Consider the following 23,796-nt stretch of genomic DNA (forward strand, 5'->3'; position numbering starts at 1 on the left):
AGAAATTTCCTGTACAATGGTGTGCTTATAATTAGTAATACTGTACTGTACATTTAAAAATTTATTATCAGGGCAGATCTCATGTTAAGTGTTCTTACCGCAATCCAGAAAAAAATAAAAGTGGAATTTCTAACAAGCCAATCTGTAGGACTAATTTGGCTACTAGCATCTGACCATTGGGATCAGGACCCCATCTGTGTTGTGACCCTCTGGTTCCAGGACAAAACTCCTATCATAGTAAGTGCTCAAAAAATACATACTAAAAAAAATGAAAGCATAATTAGGTCCATACTTTTATGGATGCATTTCTATGTTGGGGCCCAGGGCAGTTCACCCCAAAATATCCCACAACAGCATATTGATTATTTTGAATTAAAGTTACTTGAGAAGCAAAAAGGGCATTCTGACCCTGTTCCCCATGAAAGCAGGAAATAAATTCCCATGTGAAAGCTGTTCTCCTGGATCTTTATCACCAGAGCTAGGGCACTCTGGGCCCCAGAAGCCTGCGTAGACAACCTTGCTAATTTACCACCTCAAGTGTAAACGCTGCTTAAATTCCTCGCTAATTACATACCTCAAACATAAGCTCTTTGTCCTGTCATTCCTCACAAATTTACTGTTACTTTGTGTAAAAGATATATATATATACATATATATATATACTGCCTACTTTGTTTACCCTCCGAGCATCATTTCTCTATGATCTCTGTATGTATTAAACTGGGTTTTATCTGTTAATCTGGTCTTGTGTCAATTTTATTATTAGTCCAGCCCTAAGAAGGGTAAGAAGGGATTTTTTCCCCTGCTCAAACATCCACAATATATATTTTTTAATTCCTAAAGGAGAGAGTGATGCTTTGCTTATAAACATGACTTCCCAAAACTTTGTCCTCTGAGAAAGTATAACATAAGTTGACTTAAAAATAAAAATATATCCATTACTTATAACAAGAGAGAATGAAAAACATAGCTCTATAATAAGAAAGGAGGCAATTTCCAAAGACTATTTGGCACAATCATCCTGTAAATAGCACATTTCTCACTAGAGGGAGCACAGAACCCACCAATCAATGGAAACAGCCGGCTGAAGAAAACACTTCACTTCAGGGGAAAAAAAGAATCTGTTTGAGTAAAGATGACTTTGATTTCCAGAAGTCGGACATTTTTCATATGCTAATTTTAATTATCAACTTCTGCAATTTTAAATTACATAAAAGATAACACCAAGTCTCCTAATAATCAATTAATTTAATAAGCTAGTATTGTAAGTATGGTGTGAGGCAAATAAGAGATCCTCATTATCTTTGCCCTCCTGGGGGAAACAATACTAGTATTCATGAGAAAGAACAAATAATGTAGGGCAGTGATGATTATGGGCACCTGGAAAGACTGTTTAGGAAAATATAATTCTTGCTCTCCTGTCTCCAGGTGTAACCCTGTGGGACATCTTTCCCTTTAAGGTTGCACCTTCTTGGGTACCTTTGGGAAAGGGGTTACCTCACAGCCACTCCTAAACCAGGGTGCTCAGCAGCCTGCTTCTCCCGTCATCCACTATGTCTCCTTTGACACTCTCAGCTCAGAAACTGAAAAGCCACCAGCCCTTCCTCATCACAAAGGTGCTGCCACCACCCTGACCTCAGCTGCCATGTCCTTCATTTCCAACAGCAATGTTAAGGCAAGACTGTGTGCAGTAAAGTTTTACTAAAGGCTTGGGGGGACCCAGCACCACATCTTAAAAGTCCCTTGTCTCCTTACCCTCTGTGACTGGAAACTTCTCATTGGCCACCATTCCCAGAACCACTACCACCTCCAGGTTGCAAAACCTTACTCTACCCTTTGAAATTATTCACATCCCTCTTTATCCTAGACTATGGTTCCAATATGTCCTATGCAAGTATGTCCTAAATATTGTGTGGGACATACTTATACTACAAAACCATTCCTTGTTTATCTAAAATTCAAATTTTACTAGGCATCCTGTATTCCTTCTCTACCCTACAGCCTTTACTTTGCTTTCCATGGGGTCAGAGGAGGAAACCCAGGATTCCTCCTCCTTTATTAAAGAAATCCTCTCTACTTTGTCCCCTCCCATCTAGGCAATATGCAGAGAAAATCACTTGTCTCCTTCTCTCCCTTAGAACAAATATTTGGTTTACATTTTAAGTAGCACAGTTTTTCTAACTCTCATTATTATACCACCGGTCTGATAACGTGGTTGCATCCAACAAGTTAAATGGAACGATATGTTTTCAGGTTTTGTTTTTGTGATCGAACACAGGTGTTTTAGAATCACCTCATCTACACCTTTAGTTCATTGAATTCACATTAATTCAGTGTATAGTACGCATTAGACACTATACTAGGTACTGAGATATTAAGATGAGTAAGAGAGAGGCCCTGGCTGGAGAGGCAATGTAGTTTAGAATGAGGAAGTAAGCAACTAGTTCACATCAGCTGATGGCTCTGAACCCAGCTGAAAACATTGAAGTCTTGCTAGTGTCTTCACATTTTGGTTGCGAGTTGGTGACTTTTGAAGGGAAAGGACAGTCTTCTGGAACACCAACATCAGACTTAGATTATCTTCAATAAACTGCCACCTGGGAGCAATCTCTTTTTCTTCTTTTGCTTATTTGTGTGCCTATCATTTATGCGTAGATTTTACTGTTTAGCTTTCAGAGGCAATCTCCACGCCCCGTCCCCCCTTGTTTTGTTTAATTCTTGGTCGGAGATAGAAGTTTACTCTCTCCAGAGAGTCGAAGACAACGCACCCAGTTCCAGCCCTGGACGTGGGCACAGCGCCTGATTCCTAGATAGGTCTGCACAACGAGAGCCTACGAGTGCTGCTCTCCGTGGCACGCGGCTCCAGAAGTCTCCGGGACTCTCCGGCGACTGTCTACACACCTTGGCCTCACAAAACCAACGCTTTCCAACCACAGACCCACATCCCTGGGAACTGGACTCGGCCAACCGGAGCCAAGGAGACAAATCACGCATGCGCAGAGGGAAGCAAGAGTCGACGGCGCGCGAACGGGCGCGCGCACGCGGCGGCAAGGCAGGAGGCGGGAGCGCGCGCTGGAGTGGACGCCGAGGTCCCGGGTCGGCGTGCGCAGGAAGCGAATGCGCCCGTGCAGCTCAGGCCTCGGCCATGGCTCACAGGCCGAAAAGGACTTTCCGGCAGCGCCGAGCCGACTCTAGTGACAGCGACGGCGCCGAGGAGCCGTCTGCTGAAGCCGAGGCGCCCGGGGAGCAGGCGGTCCCGGGCCCTGCAGAGGAAGGGCCGCCCTCTGGAGGAGGCCGCGCGGAGGTAGCGGAGCGGCCCCTTCGGCTCCGGAGCTCTCGGGGCCGGGGCCGGGTCTGGGCGAGTTCCCGGCGACCAGCAGGAGCGGCTCCTCGCGCGGACGGCGGTTCCGGCGGCCCAGGTGACGCGGGGCAGCCGGGCGGGTGCCAGAGGTGACGCGGGGGGCGGGAGGAGGAGGTGCGCAGGGTTCTCCAGAGGCTTCGATAACCTGCTGCTGACCTGGAGCGATGCTGAATCGCAAAGATAGCAAGATAGCCCGCCTGCCCGCTTGCCTGCGAGCACTCGCCTGCTGCCCGCACTCGCCCGCTGCCCGCATCTCCATATTGGGCTCCTTGGGGAGTAGAAAGAATCTTGTATGGTTGACTGTTTGCACCATCAGATGAACCCTCACCAGTCATAGCTTTAGCGGAGTACTTGATGTTTATGAAGAACCTAAATTGTCACAAAAAAATTTAAAAATGCCTCATACGCTTAGGTCGGCGAAAGTTATATGTACCTTTTGTTAAAGCCCCCAATTATTTTTCTATAAAACACTTAACCAGAATAGTACATTAGAAGAACCTAGGTGACAGGCTTTGGGACATTTTCTTTTTCATCAGTTATTTGCAAAAATTGAAATAAAAATAACTGTCGCTAAGTAACATAATAAATGGATGACTCTGTAGACTGTACCAATAATGGCGTTAAATACAATGTAGTAATTTTGAAGTACGTTTGCCGATTTCCTAAATATAAGGTTCAAGCAGCATAAAGATGTTTGCATAAAATGTGTTCTAGTTTGAGTTGGAGCTTAGTAAGAATACAGTTTTTGGTTGGTCTTGAAGTAAAAAATTTTCTCCCCACTATTTTTAGTACAAGTGATTTTGGTGATTTCTTCATCGTTGTTATGACCTATTTGTCTAACGTTTTGATGACTTTTATATTTGTCTGCTCCGTGTAAGTCATCTGGTTAAATTTTAACAGGGAGAATTGAGGCCAGGAGTTGCCTTTTCTCTTTGCCTTTTAAAAGAGTGGTTCTCAAACTTTGGTCTTAGGAACCTCCTTTATACTCTTACGATTAAGGATCCCAAAGAGCTTTAGTTTCTGTGGATTGTGTCTATTAGTATTTACCGTATTAGAAATTTAGGTAAATTTTTATTCTTTTTTTTTAATTAACCCATTACCTGTAAGGATAAGTAACATTTTTGTGAGAAATAACTCTTTTCCAAAAATATTCAGTGGCATTGTTTTCAATTTGCAAATCTCTTTAATGTCGGGCTTAATGGAAGACAGCTGAATTCTGGAAGCTACTTCTCCATTAAATCTGTTGTGATATGTTTTGTTTGAAGTATGTGAAGAAAACCACAGATATGTGATAGAGAGGAGTACTCTATAGCCTTTTTAGATGGAGGATGTTCTGATTTAATATTAAAACAAAGCTCAACAAGTAATAGTTTCTTAAAGGTTAATTTGCAGCAGAAGCTGAAACTATGTCATTCAATTTTTTGTACTCCATTACATTAAAATCCTTTGGTCTGTTTTGCACTTGAGTGGATCTTTTACCCATGCATGGTTGGTAACATCATGCATTGACTATTTGGAAAGTATTGGTTCACTGAGTTTGTAGATCTTGCAAATGTTGGTACATTTTATTATACCATATCAAAAAACAATCTGTTAGTGTTACTACTGATACGATCAGTCTTGAAGTATTGGAAAGCTATCAAGTTGAGAGTGGAGGATTTAAGTTTTCCAAAATTCCAGTTTTCGCTTGAAATCTTTAATTCTTGAAGTGACAGCCACAGTTTTGCTCATTTTTCAGAAAATATTGGTCAGATATCTGTCTGAATAACTACAGTTTGTCAGTCGTTCTTTCAAGTAAAATGGTGTTCCTTGTTGAAGACAGTGGCTAATTCTACTCCCAACTCAGCACACAAGTGCTCTTCCTTGAGGCGACCATTGTAGCTCAGTATGACCCAGAAGTGCTTTATGCATGCTTCCATTTTGTTGCACAGAATATTAAAAAGATGTGTACTCAAGGGTCAAGACTTAATAAAATTAGTAATTTTTTACTGCTTCGTTAAATGAGAACCATAGTGAAACTGGCTTTTTTCCCCATCAATGCATGATGGCGAAGAATACAGTAGCTCCTACTACAGGTTAGTGTCTCTGTTGATTCGTCCTAAGAGGCCAGCAGTTTTACCTGCCACTGCTTTTGCTTCATTGTGTAAATATCAACAGAGTGAAAAGGGAAGTAACATGTTACTATTGTGATGAAAGTAGTTTTGGCTTCACCGACCCTGTGAGAGGGTCTCGGGGATCTCCAGAGGTTGATGGTCCATGCTCTGAGAATCACTGCTCTGGTGTTAATCCACTGTGGGAGGAGGGAGGAGTTGTCATAAATCGAAGAAGCTAAGAAAGATGTAAGCTGTAGCTTACATTTTGATCTTACTCCAGATTTTTTTAAACTGTAGGTAGGTCTTCTAATTAAGAGAAGTTTTTAAGATAAAGAGTACTATTTATGTTATCTTAAGTTTTAAGGTTATTCATAAAAATTACAAAATGTGAACTAACAAGTCCTTTCTTGTCAATAATACCATGAGTTCCTTTACATTTGGCTCAGTCAGTTCTCACAACACGCCTATTGGTGTTATCTGTTATTGTTACCTTTATTTAATAGGTTGATTGACAGACTAAGTGTCCTTCCCCAAATCACACAGTGGAAATAGATCCATGATTTTATCTGAGACCACAGTGCTCATTATAGTACTTCTTGCCACCAGCCATTGAAATGTGACATACTATAGAGAATCTAAACTCCAGAGTTGGGTGAAATTAGGTTGAAAGCCCTGCTTCTCCACTGACTGACTTTGTGATGCTGGTCATGTTATTTAGCCTCTCCGATCATAAGTGTCCTTGTCAATAATAGCATTTACCTTGTAGAATTGTGAATATTAAGTGAAATAAACCTTGTAAAACAGATTTCAGTGTACCCAGCACATAGTTGAGTATATATTAAATATTTTTTCTACTTATTCACTACTACTATTTTTTCTGTTTTAAATATGCCATAACTTTATGTCATTTTTTCCTCTGCTGTTCCCCTCCCTCTTCTCATTGCATCCTTTAAGAGAATATTTTAGTAGATAGTACAAATAGGGTAAATACATTTATTAGACCATCCACTGGTTTCAGAAAGAATGGCAGTTTCAGAAAGAGCTGTATATCTACTTTAAGCCGTGGAGCACAATTAAGACACCATATTATGCATATACCATGTGTTGTTCAGAATTTCTATTATTGATTCCAATATCTTGACTCTCTCTTCTTATATTTAAAAAATGTTTTCCTAGAATCCAGAAGGGTTGATCTTTCAACAGATGAAGAAGATGGAGCTCATCATTCCTCAGAAAGTAAGGATGATGCGAGTTCCTCTTCTGACAGCTCTAGCTCTGTGGAAGAAGAGTTTTCGTCAGTAGGTTGGTAAATTCTGTGATTTTGGTTTAGAACTTTATTTCTGATATCAATATTTTCTATGCCAATGATTTTTATTATTGATAACAAACTCTAGTGAAGTACGGGGCCAGTAAGTCATTACTAATGATTGTTAAAGTGCCAAAATTGAATGCTCATTTCCATTACATAACATGCCCAAGGTCAGACAGCATGTGAGAGGCAGAGCTAGGATTCAGACCCAAGCAGTCTGCTTCAGAGCCTGTGTTCTTTACCACTGTGCTACACGGGATGATTCATGCCAGTCTGAAGGATGGTAAGAATTTGTCAGTATGTTTCAGGTACAGGATGCAGCATATATAAAACTCTAGGGAAGATAACTGGCATGTGCACAGAACTAAAAATAGTTGTTGGACTGAAACATTTGGTTGGAGTTTAAGAAAGAGGAACAAAAAGAAAGAAGAGGAGACCAAGTCAGATAATTCAGGGCTTGAGGGAACTACTGAAAATTTTACGCAAATAGATGACATGACTATCTTTATGTTTTAGATCAGTCCAGTTCAGAAGTTGGCAAATTACCACCTCTGAGCCAAATCTGACTCACCACCTGCTTTTGTAAATAAAGTTTTATTAAAACAGAGCCACGTTCATTCAATTATGTATAGTCTGTGGCTGCTTTTGCACTGCAGTGGCAGAGTTGAGAAGTTGTGACAGAGGCTTTATGGCCTGCAAAGCTGAAAATATTTATCTGGCCTTTTACAGTATCTCAAGCTTCATAGCTTGTTTTGTGCTGTGCACTGTTTTCAGTCTTGTGAAGCCTCACACTCCTGAGAAAATAAAGTAAAATACATAGCTTTATAAAGGAAACAATTTAACTTGAAATATAATTGTTAAAATATATTTTAAAATACCTGTGCTTTATTAACTTTTTTTTTTTTTTAAAGATTTTATTTTTTCCTTTTTCTCCCCAAAGTCCCCTGGTATAGTTGTCTATTCTTCGTGTGGGTCCTTCTAGTTGTGGCATGTGGGACGCTGCCTCAGCGTGGTTTGATGAGCAGTGCCATGTCCACTCCCAGGAACCAACGAAACACTGGGCCGCCTGCAGCGGAGCGTGCGAACTTAACCACTCGGCCACGGGGCCACCCCTATTAACTTATTAAATAACAAGAACCAGTAGCTCTTATAATTTTTTCTTATACAGTAAGTTTACAGGTACAGAAGTACTTGGTGATAGAGCCAATATTAAGAATTGAAGCCTAGTAGGGGCTGGCCCCGTGGCCGAGTGGTTAAGTTCATGCGCCATGTGCTCCGCTGTGGCGGCCCAGGGTTTTGCTGGTTCAGATCCTGAGCACAGACGTGACACCACTCATCAGGCCGTGCTAAGGCGGCATCCCACGTGTCACAGCTAGAAGGACCCACAGCTAAAATATACAACTATGTACTGGGAGGATTTGGGAAGAAAAAACAGAAAGGAAAAAAAAAGGAATTGAAGCCTAGTAGACAAGTGAAGCCTCGTCTAGACTCTAGATACAGCACTATCCAATAGATCTTTCTGTAAGGATGTAAAAGTTTTATATCTTCACTGTCCAGTACTCTAACCAGTAGCCACATGTAGCTGTAGAGCTCTTGAAATGTGGCTAGTGCAGCTAAGGAACTGGATTTTTAGTTTGGTTAAGTTGACATGGTCACATGTGGCTGGTGGTTACTGTGTTGAACAGTGCTGCTATAGAAGATGGTGGATTAGATGGTAGAAGGCGGTAGCTGTTGAGAGTTGGCAGCTCCATGGACCTAAGGAAAGAAGGCAGTTTTTGGAAATGTGTGGGATAGTTTTTAATTACCATATTGCCTGAGGTGTTGCTGGCATGTAGTGCCTCGGAGGCAAGAGATGATAAATGTCTCGCAGAGTGCAGGACAGTTCAGCACATGAAGGAGTCCCCCTCCTCAGAGCTCCTTTGAGAAACACTGATTGAAAGTTGAAAACTTGTCCTGTGAGGAGTCCTTTTTTTTTTTTTTTCTTTTTTCTGGAGCAGAAGAGATGAAGAAGGAATGTGCTAAGTTTAAGGACTGGTATGTGGAGGAAGGAGTGCATTTATTTTTTGTTCAGATGGTAGAACTATTAGAATGATCCAGTAAAGGAATAGCTTCCTTGAGATGTTCACTGTTGCAGGTACAGCCTGTTACCATTTACCTCTACTCCTTAGATAGCGTGATGTATGTGAAAATTATTTATGAACTATAAATCTGTAAAGACATGATGTTTTTATTATTATAAAGCAGTATGCTAACTTTGTTAATTAATCCCATGTCAGCCCAGCATCTGTTATCTGGGAACCCTTGAGCTAGATGTTAGATATAGACAGACAGGATAGGGTACTCTTCTCTTCCTTGAACCTTTACTTCTTTATTGTAGCTTGAGAGAGGATTAGCTTTATATAGCACTGGTATCTCACTGGCGAGTCCACTGACTGTGATTAACATCCCCAAGACATTTGCATGCCAGCCCTGGTGGTCTGGTGGTTAAGATTCAGTGCTCTCACTTCCACGGCCTGGGTTCGTTTCCCAGTCAGGGAACCACACCTCTCGTCTGTGGGTTGTCTTACTGTGGCAGCTGTGTGTTGCTGTGATGCTGAAAGCTATGCCAGCAGTATTTAATACCAGCAGGGTCACCCATGGACAGGTTTCACTGGAGCTTCCAGACTGAGACAGACTAGGAATAAGTATCTGACCACCCACTTCTGAAAAAATTGGCCTGAAAACCCTATGAATAGCATTGTCTGATACAGCACCAGAAGGTGAGAGGGTGGTGCAAAGAGCAGGCAGGGTTCTGCTCTGCTGTACCCAGGTTCGCTAGGAGTTGGAATCGACTCGGCTCGATGGCATTAACAAAAAAAGTCATTTGCAGGTGAATCACTTCCAATTCAAGTATTTTTGTTTCTGTATTCATACGCCTAAGTATTTGAACCCCAGTGTATCATCTTAACCCTAGTTGTACATTAAAATCCCCTAGAGAGCTATAAAAACATACTGTTGCTCAGCTCCACCTCATATCAACTGAATCTGAATCTCTGAGATGGGAGCCTGAGTACCAGTGCATGATCAAGCTTCCCAGGCGATGCTAATGTGTATCCAGGGTCGAGAAATGCTAATATAACCTGTAGTGATGGTTTCGAATCTGAATTCTGCTTAGGTTATTTTAGCTATACCTCCTAGCTTTAAGGACCCGTCTTCTTGTCCGTGTTCACATCACAGTGAAAGCATTAAACCAGACGAGACAAAACACAGAGCCCTCTGGCAGATCCCTGCGTTGCTGCATAATCGACATTTTTTTTCAGAGTAGTTACTCAACCAGTTAAGAATCCAGTGCACTATGTGATTTTCCCCACGTATTTTAACATTATCCACAACCAAAACGTGCAACTGTTAAATGCTTTGGGAGAGTGAAGAGACACTTGATTGCATCATTTTCCTGATACTGATCTATAAATAAATACTAGTCTGTAAAAAGCCAATCACTTGCTTTGATGTTCCTTACTCTTAATGAGCATATCTTGGTTTCTGGTAATCACCATTTACTGCTTCATAATGAATTCAAGCACTTCCGGTTTTCCTTAGGACTGGTGTCAAGAATATTGGTCTATACTTTCTGAAACCTTTTTTTCTGTTTCAAAAGTTGGAACATTTCCTCATGTCCAGGCATATTATATCTTTTCTATTCATTTCTCAAAGAATTTGGATCAGTTTGTGGGAGAGTTTAGAAAATTTTACTTGAGTCTCAGTGGCTAATTGATATTTCGAAGTGCTTGAAAATGGTGAGAATTTCCCTTGCCATTTTGTTTACCTTAGTATTTTGCTTAAGAAATCATTTGTTTCCGGAGTGTAAAGATAAATTTCAGCTTAGATCATGCATGAATAACTTGTTTTTGAATTGAAAGAGTCCATATTAATGAGCTTTGTACTGTGTAAAATAAAAAATAAAACAAGGTTCTATGAAAAGATGTCATTTAAGTGTTTTTCACCTGGTAAATGAACCTGATTATTTCCTTTGCACTTTTTAACTTCTCACATTTATTCACATGGAAATCACCACAGGACGCTGGAGGCTGGCTTCGCTGTGTGCTGGTGTTATTAGTCTGTGTCTCACCTCCTATATTCCTGGATGCCCAAAGGGGAGGGGCGGGTCACGGTATAATGTCCTCTTACTTTGTCAGTTAGACTGGTCTGTCACCCATCATTCTAACCTGTATGGTTCTCACTGACTGCGCGACTCCATGCTCAGCCCTCTCCACATCCCTCCCCTGACAGTCTCAGAGCTTCTGGAAATGAGGATTAGCTAGCCCTGAGCAAAAAGTCAGCCACAACACCTGATAAGAGAATTAAAGGATAAATTGGAGTGGTTTCCATGTATTTTCTAATACTAGATTTGGTTCATTTTTCTAGTTTGTATTTAATATCAAAAGAATTTTCTTCCATTATTGATATAGATTTTCAGCCATTTAGTTACATTCATATCAAAATAGTGAAAAAATTAGAAAAACGTTGCCTTTTTCCTTTATTCAAATGGAGTATTTCTTTCTCTGCATGTTTGGTCTTCAGTGTCCTCCTCTTTGTTTCTTTCAGTAGATATCCCTGATGCAGCTTTTATTCAGGCAGCCCGAAGGAAGCGTGAATTGGCCAGGGCCCAAGATGACTATATTTCTTTGGATGTAAAACATACCTCAGCCACCTCTCGTGTGAAGAAGAACAGTGACGAAGATCCCGAGAGTGAGCCTGATGACTGTGAAAAGAGAATACCCTTTACCCCAAAGCCTCAAACGCTTAGACAAAGAATGGCTGAAGAAACAAGTACGTATCTCATTCATTTACGATGTATTAAGGCATTTTTCGTTAGAATGTGATACTATGTTAAAATCTCCATAAAAACATTATAGTGTCTCATATTCTAAAGCATGTTGAAGTTGGTTTTTATTTAATACCAATTTGGTCAATGATATGGCCTCTAAAAGACATATCTGTATCAAAATGTTATTATCGAAGGGTATGTGTGGTGTTTACTGTTACTGGGCCACCACTTCATCTTTTTTGACAGGTTAAAAAAAAATGGTACAGCGTCTTGTTTTTGATAGTGAAAGCTTTCGTTGTCACCTTTATAAAGTTTTTGTTTTTTAACGTGGAAGAATCTATAGGAGTTGTACGTGTCACGTATTAAAACCTTACCTGCTCTAATAAAAAAATTTCCTCCACCAATAATCCTTAAATCTCAAAGGACTGTTTTCACATTTCTGGTTTATAAACAAAAATATGTTTTACCAAAGTTTTTCTCACTTCAACTATTGTTTTCTCAGAATGAGACCTTGGTTCCTTATAACCCAGAAATTATTTTTAAATATTTAGATTTCGGGTAGAATTGAGAATCTCTGATAAGGAAAACCACATGGTTCATGTTTTCCAAGTTTTTTCCCTGTGTGAGGCTGTGGTGCTTTGAGTGTGACAGCTTGGTGATGAGTGCAGGTTCTGGAGTCAGATTGCTAGATTCAAGGCCCAGCTTCAACACATTCCTCAGACCAGTTCTTTACCCTCCTCATAGCTGAGTTTCCTCGTTTATAGGGTGAGAGTGATAATAGTACCTGCTTCCCAGAATTATTGTGAAGAATAAGTTGACACATGTAAAGGGCTGCCAAGCCAGCACATTATAAGCCCCCTAAAAATGTTAGTTCCTGCTATTAGAATGAAAAAATACTGAATATTTATACATGGACTTTTTTTATTAGCAACCGGAGATGAAGAAACAAGTGAAGAAGGTCAGGAAGATGAAAGTCAAGATATTTGGGAACAGCAGCAAATGAGGAAAGCAGTTAAAATCACAGAGGTAATCATTCTTTATACCATGTATATTAGTTTCCTGTGGCTGCTATAACAAATTGCCGGAAACTTGATGCCTTAAAACAACAGACATTTTTTCTCCAACAGTTTTGGAGGCTAGAAGTCTGCAATCAAGGTGTTGGCAGGGCTGTGCTCCCTTTGAAGTCCCTAGATCCTTTCCTGCCTTTTCCAAGTTCTGGTCACTCCAGGTGTTCCTTGCTTTGTGAATGCAGAACTCTTGTCTCCCTCCTTCACACGGCCTTGTTCTCCTTGCCTCTCCTCTATGTGCCTCTCATAAGGACATTTGTCACTGGATGTAGAGCCCACTTGGGTAATCCAGGATGATCTCATCTTGAGACACTTTGCTTAATTACAACTACAAAGACCCTCTTACCAAGTAAGGTCATATTCACAGGTTCCATGGGTTAGGACATAGAGACGTCTTTTGGGAGGCCACCATTCAACTCACTATGCCGTGTATATTATATTCTTTTCCCACTAGATTATAAACACCTTCTACATATTATAAGCCACTTGAGGAGACCATTATCTTTTTTATCTTTAATACTACAGTAACAGTATATATTATATGGTAGGTGCCTAAATGTGAAGTTTAAAAAAATAAATAGGTTTTAAAAAAAACTAAAAAACAAAAAAAAATATTGTACTTGGGGTCAGAGTCCTAGATTTGGGTTCTGGCTTCACCGTGAAAATATATGCTCAGTGAGGTTAAGAATTATTAACTATTTTGTTCAGTGTTATATCCCACAGTGCCTAATGTCGTGAGTGTTCCATAAATATTTGCACAGCTTCGAGAAAACCATTTAGTTGCTCTAAATCTCAGTTTTCTCATCAATGAGAATGATAATGTTACCTAGCTGAGTAGGTGGCTGTAAGGCTCAAAATTGTAATAATCTGGGGCCGGCCTGGTGGCATAGTGGTTAAGTTTGTGTGCTCCAGTTTGGCAGCTCAGTTTATGGGTTCAGATCCCAGGCGCAGACCTACACACCACTCATCAAGCCAGGCTGTGGTGGTGTTCCACATAGAAAATAGAGGAAGATTGGCACAGATGTTAGCTCAAGGACAGTCTTCCTCACCGGAAAAAAAGATTGTAATGATCTAAATCAAAGTGCTTGTAAATTATAGTATACAAATATAAGACATTCTTTTTTAATCTTTATAATAAGAATGTTCTGAAAGATTATTTACACTTTTAAGTAAGAAAGTATTGTAAGATCTTCATGTTTTAAAACTAAAAAGCTAAGTAGAAGTAAGGGTTTGTAATTTAGAAATTTCTGACCAGAGAAATGATTTGGGGGACTATTTTTTACTGTAACAGGCTTAGATTTTTTTCCTCCTTTTTTAGTAAAATCAGTGTAGCAATAGCATTAAAAAAAAAGATACTTCGAGAAAAAAACATGCCACAGTCCTTAGTCTAATTGCTCAAGTTTGCATAATTCATTTTTATTTGAAGTCTTTGTGTAATTGCAGTCATAGTGTACATCAGAAGTTCCCAAACTTTCTTCTTCATGGAGTCTTTAGCATCTCAGTAATTTTATCATGGTGCCCCTTGGCCAAAGGAAGTACCAAACAATTCCATTTGTTAAGTAGTTAGGTCCAAAGAATTTAGTAAGATTTATGTCCTAGTAATTTGGTAGCCATTTATGGAAAAAAAAACAATAAATTGAAGAAAAAAATCTTTTCATTTCATTTTTAAATAACCACAATTATCTGCTAATGTGATGTGCACCTCTTGGGTGCTGGATGACTTGGGAATCAGATTGGATGCTGCCATCCTCATCTCCTGTTCCACAGTGCTTTTCAGTCATTACTTACTTTTTATCATATCATCTGCAAAAACCCGGCTTTGCTAATAAGACTTCATCAAAAGGAATGTAGCATAATCTAACGTTGCAACTATGAACTAATTAGAACTAGTAGGCCAACAAATGTGTAGAGTATTACTGTGTTTCCCTAAAAAATTAAAAATATCTCACAGCACCCCTCTGAGTTCATTGGGATGCCTTAGCACACAGTTTGGGAACCACAATATCCATATAATTTTGAGTTCTGATTTCTTTGCTTGGCATGTTGTAGATATTTTCCCATTTCTACATAGTTATAATGGTAACTAATTTTAAAGACTGTAATATTTATTGGAGTCAATGAATCATAATTCTCTTAGCCGTTTTTCCTTTTGGTGACATTTGAGGTTATTTGCAATCTGAATTTTTTTCTACTAGTAAGAATTGGTAAATATTTGCATATCTTTTTTTTTCCTTCCCTTCTTTGCTTTCTTTAGTTCAGATGTGTGTTTTTTAACTATTCTCTTAGAATAATGGCCAAGAGTGGTATTACTAATAAAGGAGATAAACATTTTACGGCAGTTACTACATTTTTCTCTGTTGCTTTCTAAAGAAAATTTAGATCAATCTGTATTTCCACCAAAATTATGGTAATGTTTCACCACAGTCTTGCCAGGTTTAGGTGCAAGTTTAGTTGGCGAAAATGGAATCTCAGTCCTTTGTGATTTGCATTTTTTATTACTAACGTGGGTGCATTTACTGATTCCTTTACTGAAGATGTACCACATGCTACTGTATTAGTTTTCTGTGACTGCTGTACAAATTACCACTAACTTGGTGGCTTCAAACAACAGAAATTTATTTTCTCACACTTCTAGAGGCCACAAGTGAAAGTAAGGTGTTGGTGGGGCTACACTTCTTCCAGCAGCTCTAGAGGATAGTGTATTCCTTGGCTACTGCAGCTGCTGGTGGCTGTTGACATTCCTCAGCTTGAGCTACATTGCTCTCTGCCCCGTCTTCACATCACCTCATTTTCCTGCATCCCCAAACCCCCTGTCTTTTATGAGGATGTGTAATTGCATTTACAAGTTTGAGAGATTAGGACATGGACGTATCTCTTTGAGTTCACCGTTCAGCCTCTACAGCTATTTAACAGTGATAGGCACTAGAATGTATAATCTTTGCAGGGGAGAGACGGTTACACAAAATTGGAGTGAAATCTTACAAGTTCTGTGACAAAACTCTGTACAGGGTCCTGAGGTAGAACAAAGCAGCAAGTAAGTGGTCTGTTTTATAGGAGGGGAAGTGAATGGGGAGGTTTGGGAAAGCCTCTGCAGAAATGGTCATATTTGAGTGGGCCTTTGGTAGATGTTTTTTGATGTAAGGGATTTGAGACAAAAGATATCAAGAGTAAAGACTTAAGCTCTGAAGTAGTTTTCTTAGTTTGGAGATTTGCAGGTATGATTGGAGCTGGATGGGAGTCTTGGTAAGAATTGATAGGAGAAATATGATGCCTCATGGAAAATATAAAAATGACAGTTAAGCCGATGAGTTGGCTAATTGTCTGGTCCACTTCTTCACATGTCCTTGTCTAACACAGGTTCTTGAGAACCTTTTCAACATTCTAAGCGTGGTGTGATGAGCTGCGATTAGCCAGAGGATGTTATGTGAACTGTACTGTGTTACAGGATGTATTAGTTAGGAATGCATTCCTCTGAAAGTAGGAGAAATCCCCGGTAACAGTAGCTTAAACAGAACCAGGAGTTCTACCTAGAAACCTGCCAGCAGACTTCCATTTACTTTTCTTTGACTAGACTGGAGTTAGGTGTGTACTTCTATCATGGAAAACAGGTATTTAGTTTTCTGAGAGTACATTAGATTATAAGTAAAACTAGCTTGAAAAACACTGAAAACCAAGCTTCTGTAAAAAATAAGATTTTGTAATTTGCCTCTTGCGTGTGAATTTAAAGTTGTAAATTTTAAAACTGTGGAAATTTTAGAGACATTTTATTGTAACTATGAAAAATGTCAAAGGCATGGAATTTTGAGCTGGTAAGACCTTAAGAGTATCCAGTCTGCTTTTGTGCTGTTAATGTTTGTAAGATAAGTGAATGCTTAAAACAACACAGATTTTCATATTATTTTTAGGGACGAGACCTAGATCTTTCCCACAGCAGTGACTCTAAACCAGTGAAGAAATTTGATACTTCCATTTCATTTCCACCAGTGAATTTAGAAATTATAAAGAAGCAATTAAATACTAGGTAAGTAATATTTTAAAATTTGCATTTGTCCTAGACTTTTAATAGTGAAAAAAATTGGCACTATATTCTTTTTAATTATTAAATATAAATATTAATATTAAGCAGTTTTTAAGGGAAAAATAGCCTCATCTTTGTTACCACACTAACACAACTGATTTCCATTTTTGTATGTCTTTTTAGTCTTTATAATAGATATGTTTTACATGGTTAAGATCAGTAATTGCTTTTGTGACTTAATATTTTCGTAAGCATTTATCTGCATTGTTAAATAGCCTTTAAGTTTTAAAAATAATATGTTGGGAGTAGTGGCAGCTAGATGCCAGAATAGGAAGCCCCAGATCTGGTTCCCCCAGAGATACCAACGTAACAAAAAATATGGTCTCAAAAGCCTTAGTAAGAACTCCAGAAACCTGTTGGGAATTCACGGTCCCAGACAAGCTCAAAGCCAAAAATAGCCACACTGTAATGGGTAAGAAAAGCCATTTTATTTCAACTACATCAGCCCCTTCCACAACCAGCAGTGCTTGTGATGGAAAGAAAAAGCCCAACTCACGGCTGCTCCACTGGGAGGGAAAAAGAAGAACATCTAACATTCTGGCTTTTGCGGGAACTGCCTGAGGGACTGGTTTCTGTCTTGTCTATCTCAGCACTGATGGGGAACTGTCATATCTTGGACGCCTGGGCGTGGCAGAGAGGTCAGCAGCTTGTTGCAGAGCTGGAAAGCCTGCAGTACTGCACAGAGACACCAGAGGGAGCAAGAGACTACAAACTCCTGAGAAAGAAACCCACAAACCTTTCTTGGGAAGGAAATTGGGAAATTTCATGGAGAAGCCCAGAGAAGATACATCTCTGTAAAAAAAATTGAGAAGACACCCTTCTCTCTGCTCCCCACCCTGGAGAATTTCTAGCTGGGCTGATTGGTGAAGTTCTTCCCCTGTATGAAGCTATTTACCTTAAGTGCATTTTCAGGTGCACAAAACACAACAAAAAAAATAACAAGACACATGAAGAAACAGGAAACATGGTCAGTCAAAGAAACAAAGTAAATCTCCAGAACTAACCCTAAAGAAATAGAGACCTATGCATTACCTATCAAAGAATTTAGAATAATTCTCTTAAACAAGCTCAGTGTGCTACAGAAGAACACAGACGATGAAATCAGGGAAATACTACATAAAGGGAGAAGATCAATGAAGAGATAGATACTATGAAAAAGAACCAGAGATTCTAGAGCTGAAGAATACAATAACTGCACTGAAAAATTCACTAGAGGAGATCAACAGCGTACTTGATCAAGCAGAAGAAAGAAGCAGTGACCTCAAAGATTGGTCATTTGAAATCAAGTCAGAGGAACAAAAAGAAAAAAGTATGAAGTGAGGAAAGCCTATGAGATTTATGGGACACTGTCAAGAAGAACAACATATACACAACGGGAGTCCAAGAAAAAGAGAGACAGAATGGGACAGAGAACTTATTTGAAAATGTAGTGGCCAAAAACTTACCAAGCTGAGGAAGAAATGGACATCCAAATTCAAGAAGCTCAAAAGACTCCAACAGGGATGAACCCAGAGAGGCTGACAATAGGGCATATTATAATCAGACTTTCAAAGGGCAAAGAGAGGTGTGAAAGCAGCAAGACAAAAGCACCTCATCTCGTACAAGGGAGCCCCATAAGATCATCAGCAAATTTCTCAACAGGGACATTACAGGCCAGAAAGGAGCAGGATGATTTGTTCAAAGTGCTGAAAGAAAGAAACTGCCAACCAAGAATACTATATCCAGTGAAACTGTCCTTCAAATGGGAAGTAGATAAAGACCGCAGATGAGCATAAGCTGAGGGAGTTCACTGTTAGACCTGCTTTACAAAATTTGCTGAAAGATGTCTTTCAAGTTGAAATGAAAGGACGGTAGACAGTAGCACAAAGCATATGAAAATATAAAGCTCTCTGATAAAGGTAAATACATAGACAAATACAGAATCCTGTAATACTCTAAGTGTGAAAATCACTTTTAATTCAGGTATAGAATCTAAAAGATAAAAGCACAAAAAATAACTATAAAACTATGTTAATAGATACAAAATTTTAAAAATGTGACTTGGGACATGAGTTGCAAGAAGTGGGGGGGGGGGGGGCGGTGTAAAGGAATAGAGTTTTTATATATGATTGAAGTTTACTCCATGGTAAACACAAAGAAAATGCCTATAGAAGATGCCCAAAAGAAAACGGGAAGACACTCAGAGCATGCCACTACAAAAAATCAATGAAACACTAAGGCAAGAAAGGAAGAGGGACAAAATAGCTATAAGACAGAAAACAATTTACAAAATGGCAATAGTAAGTCCTTCCATATCAGTAATTACTTTAAATATAAAAGCATTTTATATTTATGAAACTCTACAATCAAAAGACATACAGTGGGGGCTGGCCCCGTGGCCGAGTGGTTATGTTTGTGCACTCCACTTCAGCGGCCCAGGGTTTCACCGGTTCGGATCCTGGGCGAAGACATGGCACCACTAATCCGGCCACGTTGAGGCGGCATCCCACATGCCACAACTAGAAGGACCCACACCTAAAAAAAATATATACAACTGCATACCCAGGGGGTTTGGGGAGAAAAAGCAGAAAAAAAAAGAAGTTTGGCAACAGTTGTTAGCTCAATCTTTAAAAAAAAATAATTTTAAAAAAAGACATACTGTGGCTGAATGGATAAAAAAAAAACGTATATATAACATGTCAAGCAAAGAAATCAGAATTCAAAATTATATACACCTCGTGGTTCCCAAACTGAGGAACTGAACTCAGAGGGGTGCTTTGAGATATTTTTGTTTTTTTAGGGAGAAACGGTAGTACTCTACATTTGTTGGACTACTAGTTCTAATTAATTCACAGTTTCAATGTCAGATTGTGCTACGTTCCTTTTGATGAAGTCTTATTAGTGAAGCTGGGTTTTTGGTAGATGATATGATAAAAAGCAAGTGATAATTGAAAAGCACTGTGGAACAAGAGATGAGAATGGCAGCATCCAATCTGATTCCAAAGTTTGAGAAGTCATGCAGCACCCAGTAGGTGATCCATATAGTTGATGTATCATAATTTACTCAAGTATTTTTTTGTTGGACATTTTGATTCCTAAATTTTCTCTCTTAGAGATAATGAACATTTTGTTCCTGTGGGTCATTTAATCTATTAGATTATTTCTTAAAATAAATTTCCAGGGAAAGTTGACTTTGGCAAAAGTTATGCATATTTTTATGACTCTTAATACAGATTGTCTTTCTGAAGCACAGATGACCTTTATTCTACTGCTATTCCATTGCTATTAATACTCATCTCTTAAATAGTGTTAATCTCCATATAAGTGGTATTTTTTGCTACAAATAAGGCAAACCCCATGACACATTCTTTTGCTTTAAGTATTTATATTTCCTGTTTTACTACTCAGGATCTAGTGTGCATCTTTAGATGTATGAAAGAAGAAGTGTGACAGTAAAAGTCTAATTAGTTCTTATAACATTTGAGAAAAGGAGAGAGCTTACTTCTCCTGCTAAAGCAAGTATTTTTAAAGAACGCTTTCGTTGCTTTTTTTTTTTTAAATACCTGAGAATTTTTTTCTAATACCTGAGAATAGGTTCAAAATTTTCTTCCTTTGGATCTTTTGTATCAATCAGCTTTAAAGTAGCTTCGTTCCTTAATCACACTGCAGCTAAAATATGTTGGTCATAGTTGTTAAATTTAAATGGTTTAACACAGAAAAGACATTGTGTAGTATTTTATAGTGAAATAGATATATGAAAATCTTTAGATGTATCAGTTTTTAGATGTTAGGTTATTTCTGTCTCCTAGTGGGTTGACAGATTACCAGCCCACTGCCTGTTTTATAAATAAGGTTTTATTGGAACACAGCCATGCTTGTGTGTTGTCTAAGGCTGCTTTCATGCTACAACACAGAGTTGAGCAGTTGCAACAGCAACTATCTAGCCTCCAAAGCCTTATTCACTATCTTTACAGAAAAAGTTTGTCAATCTCTGTACTATATCGTTGTTTTCAGGAGTGATGTTAAATAAGACTGCCTCGATTCAAGATTATTTTTGTAAAACCTTCGCTATCATTTACTGTCCTTCTGAAATTCCTTCGTTAGTTGGAAGAAAAGAGCTAGAATTGTAGCTATTGCATATAACTCAGAACTTTGTTTTTGGAGATTGTGTTTGAGAGAGTTGTCTTACATGGGTAATAGAGTAGAAAAAAGGTGGCAAACCACTGATAAAAATTAGCATTTTATGGGCTGCCCTCCTGGCCAAGTGGTTAAGTTCACAGCTCCGCTTTGGCGTCCCAGGGTTTCACAGTTCATATCCTTGCCTCAGGCACCACTAATCAGGCCATGCTGAGACGGCGTCCCACATAGCACAACCAGGACCTGCAACTAGAATATGCAACTACGTACTGGGGGGCTCTGGGGAGAAGAAGAAGAAATAAATAAATAAATAAAAAGATTGGCAACAGATGTTAGCTCATGTGCCAATCTTTAAAAAAAAATTAGCGTTTTGCTTTATCTAGATAGATGTTATTTTTAACTTTAGTGTATTTTATTTTTATTAACTGGGTTCTCTTTATTTTAAAAAGAAACTATATTCTCATGATGTGAAAAACAAAAAGTACAAAGGGATATAAAGAGACAAAGGGAAGTCACTTTCCCCAGAGGGTACCATTGCTACAGTTTCCTATGTTTCTTCCCAGAAGTAATCTATATATATCTCTATACAAGCACACACATCTTATGTATTGCTCCATTTTTTATACAAAAATGAAGCACACTGTGTACCCTGTTCTGTACCTTGCTTTTTTCTCATAATCTGTACTTAGGAGTTTACTGCTATAACTGATTATATTCTACTTAAAGCATTTTATTAATATTGTTTGCTGTACAGTAGTATCTTGGTTTATTTCTTAACTGTCTCTGTTCTTTACATAAAGCAAGGAAAGAATTTGGAAGACAAATGTTCCAGGGAAACTTGGCCATTGGTCATTTGGCCTAAGCCCGGGCTTGCTAAAGAGCTTCCATTATGGAGCAAATTAGCAGGAGGAGTTGAATAAAAATAAATGTTTGATTCAAGTCCATCCGAACTTATTATTGCATTTGTAGCTAATTCTCTAATTCTGGTGTGCTCACAGTGTCAAATACTATTGGAAAACACATTTCAGATATTTTTATAGAAAATGTTTGTTACTCTTCTGTTGGCCATGTGTATATGAGGGATAACTGAATTTTAAAAGATAAGCAGACATTGAATTATATTTGACAGTTTTTTTCATGTTACATCAGTTGATACATATGATACAAGAGCTGAAAGAAAGTGGGCTGTCTCAACATCAGTGGAGCTGGATATAGGGGCTACAGCAGCAACAGAGGAAATGTGCCTCAAGGACTATCAGATTCTAATGACAAATAAAACAAACCATTGTGAGTCACAAAACAGATCAATTACACCAAATCATAGCATGCTCAAATGGTTTTAATACCAGCTCCTTCAGATACCTATATTCCAAGACCACAAACTGCTCTAACAGTAAACTCCACATGGACTCCTGTGTTTCAAATATAAGACCCTTGGTGGTTTAGTTTACAAATTGTGCTCAATGCACACTTACTAACTGCCTCTAAACCTACACTGTGATTAGCTCAAGCACCTGAAACTCTCCGAGTGTCCCTTCCTACCTTTCCGTTTGAGACCTCTTCCACTGTGGTGCTCTCCTCTGCTCAGCAAGTCTCATAAACCCGGGTTCATATGATTGTCAGTTTCCTTGGTGGTCTCTGTAAGGTAGCATTGAAAATTTGTCATTAGACGGCTACTTACTATAGTAGAAATGAAAGTTTGAAAAATAAAGCAGTTTTTTTTTAACTTTTATTTTATTTATTTAGATTAACATTACTCCAGGATACTCACCGCTCACACCTGAGGGAATATGAAAAATATATACAAGATGTCAAGAGCTCAAAGAGTGCCATCCAGAACCTAGAGAATTCATCAAATCAGGCTCTAAATTTTAAATTCTATAAAAGTATGAAAACTTATGTGGAAAATCTAATTGACTGTCTTAATGAAAAGGTACATGGCTGTAAATATTTATATCATTTCCTTTTTATAGAGAAATCCTCTTGTGCAGTTAAAAAAATAAGTCTCACAACTAAATACTGTAGTGTTTTTCCTACACATTTTTTACATACTGTGATATTAAGCATTCTCTTAATGTTGGACAGTTAGGTTTTTTTGCAATTATTTTGCCATTATAAATAACATTATAAAATTTTGTTTATAAATTTTTGTGTTAAAATTCCATCTGTTTAGGAAAAATTCCTAGAAAGTGAATTATTAAGTCAAAGGGTCTAACTATTTTTAAGGCTTATGAAACATTGCTAAATTATCCTCCAGAAAGATTGTATCCATTTTATTTTTAGTTTACTACATTAAGAAAATGGTTTTTGTTTTTATATGTTTATTTTGATGTCAGACTCTTTGTTTTATTAACCATACATAGTTTTTCTTGTGAATTATTTGTCTCCTTTGCCTTGTTATCTTTTTGGTTCATAGTGGAGATTTTTTCTTTTTTTTTTTTATTATGTGTTGAACAGTTCTTTACTGCTGAAAATTTTTAATGCTTTATTCTACCTGATGTAGATAAATTTTCCAGTTTGTTTTCTCTTTTGATTTTGTTTATAATGCTCTTTTGACATCCAGATGTTTTGAAGTTTTCGTGTTAATCAGATTTATGAGTCATTCTTTCCCTTTATAGTGTGTTTTTATTTTACACAGAGTAAGTCTTTACATTAGGGTCTTGATATTTTAAAGTAAACTATTTTAAAAATATACTCTACTTTCCACTTACTTTTCATTTACATTGAAATGTTACCAAACAATTGAATGCTTTCTCCCGTATTGTTTAGACTGCCTTTTAATATCACTTGTAACTTAATAGTTACTTTCTAAAGTATTTATTACAGTGTAATTTTCTTTCTTCATTATCCTCGAAGAATTACACTGTTCGAGTCTTGTCAGCCTACACATGGATGTACCCACAGCAATAGCTATGAAACATCGTTGGAGTTGGGGGGAAATTGTTGCCCAGGAAAAGTGAGAATG

At 38.3% G+C, this 23,796-nt stretch overlaps 1 protein-coding gene across 2 annotated transcripts in view; it reads left to right on the forward strand.

Annotated features, from left to right (window-relative positions):
* Positions 1–3,066: 3,066 nt before the first annotated feature.
* GCFC2 (GC-rich sequence DNA-binding factor 2) overlaps positions 3,067–23,796 on the forward strand; it is a 44,795-nt gene continuing 24,065 nt past the window's right edge. Inside the window, exons 1-6 of one of the 2 annotated variants that reach the window (XM_046663237.1) lie at positions 3,067–3,419; positions 6,631–6,756; positions 11,348–11,572; positions 12,499–12,596; positions 16,543–16,658; positions 22,578–22,764. In XM_046663237.1, the coding sequence (XP_046519193.1) occupies positions 3,146–3,419; positions 6,631–6,756; positions 11,348–11,572; positions 12,499–12,596; positions 16,543–16,658; positions 22,578–22,764 (1,026 nt within the window). In that variant the 5' untranslated portion in view covers positions 3,067–3,145. The remainder of the gene's footprint in view (positions 3,420–6,630; positions 6,757–11,347; positions 11,573–12,498; positions 12,597–16,542; positions 16,659–22,577; positions 22,765–23,796) is intronic. The other variant, XM_046663238.1, reaches the window with a different exon arrangement.

The sequence above is a fragment of the Equus quagga genome, chromosome 5 (assembly GCF_021613505.1).
Source record: "Equus quagga isolate Etosha38 chromosome 5, UCLA_HA_Equagga_1.0, whole genome shotgun sequence".
In the NCBI taxonomy this organism is placed as follows: domain Eukaryota; kingdom Metazoa; phylum Chordata; class Mammalia; order Perissodactyla; family Equidae; genus Equus; species Equus quagga.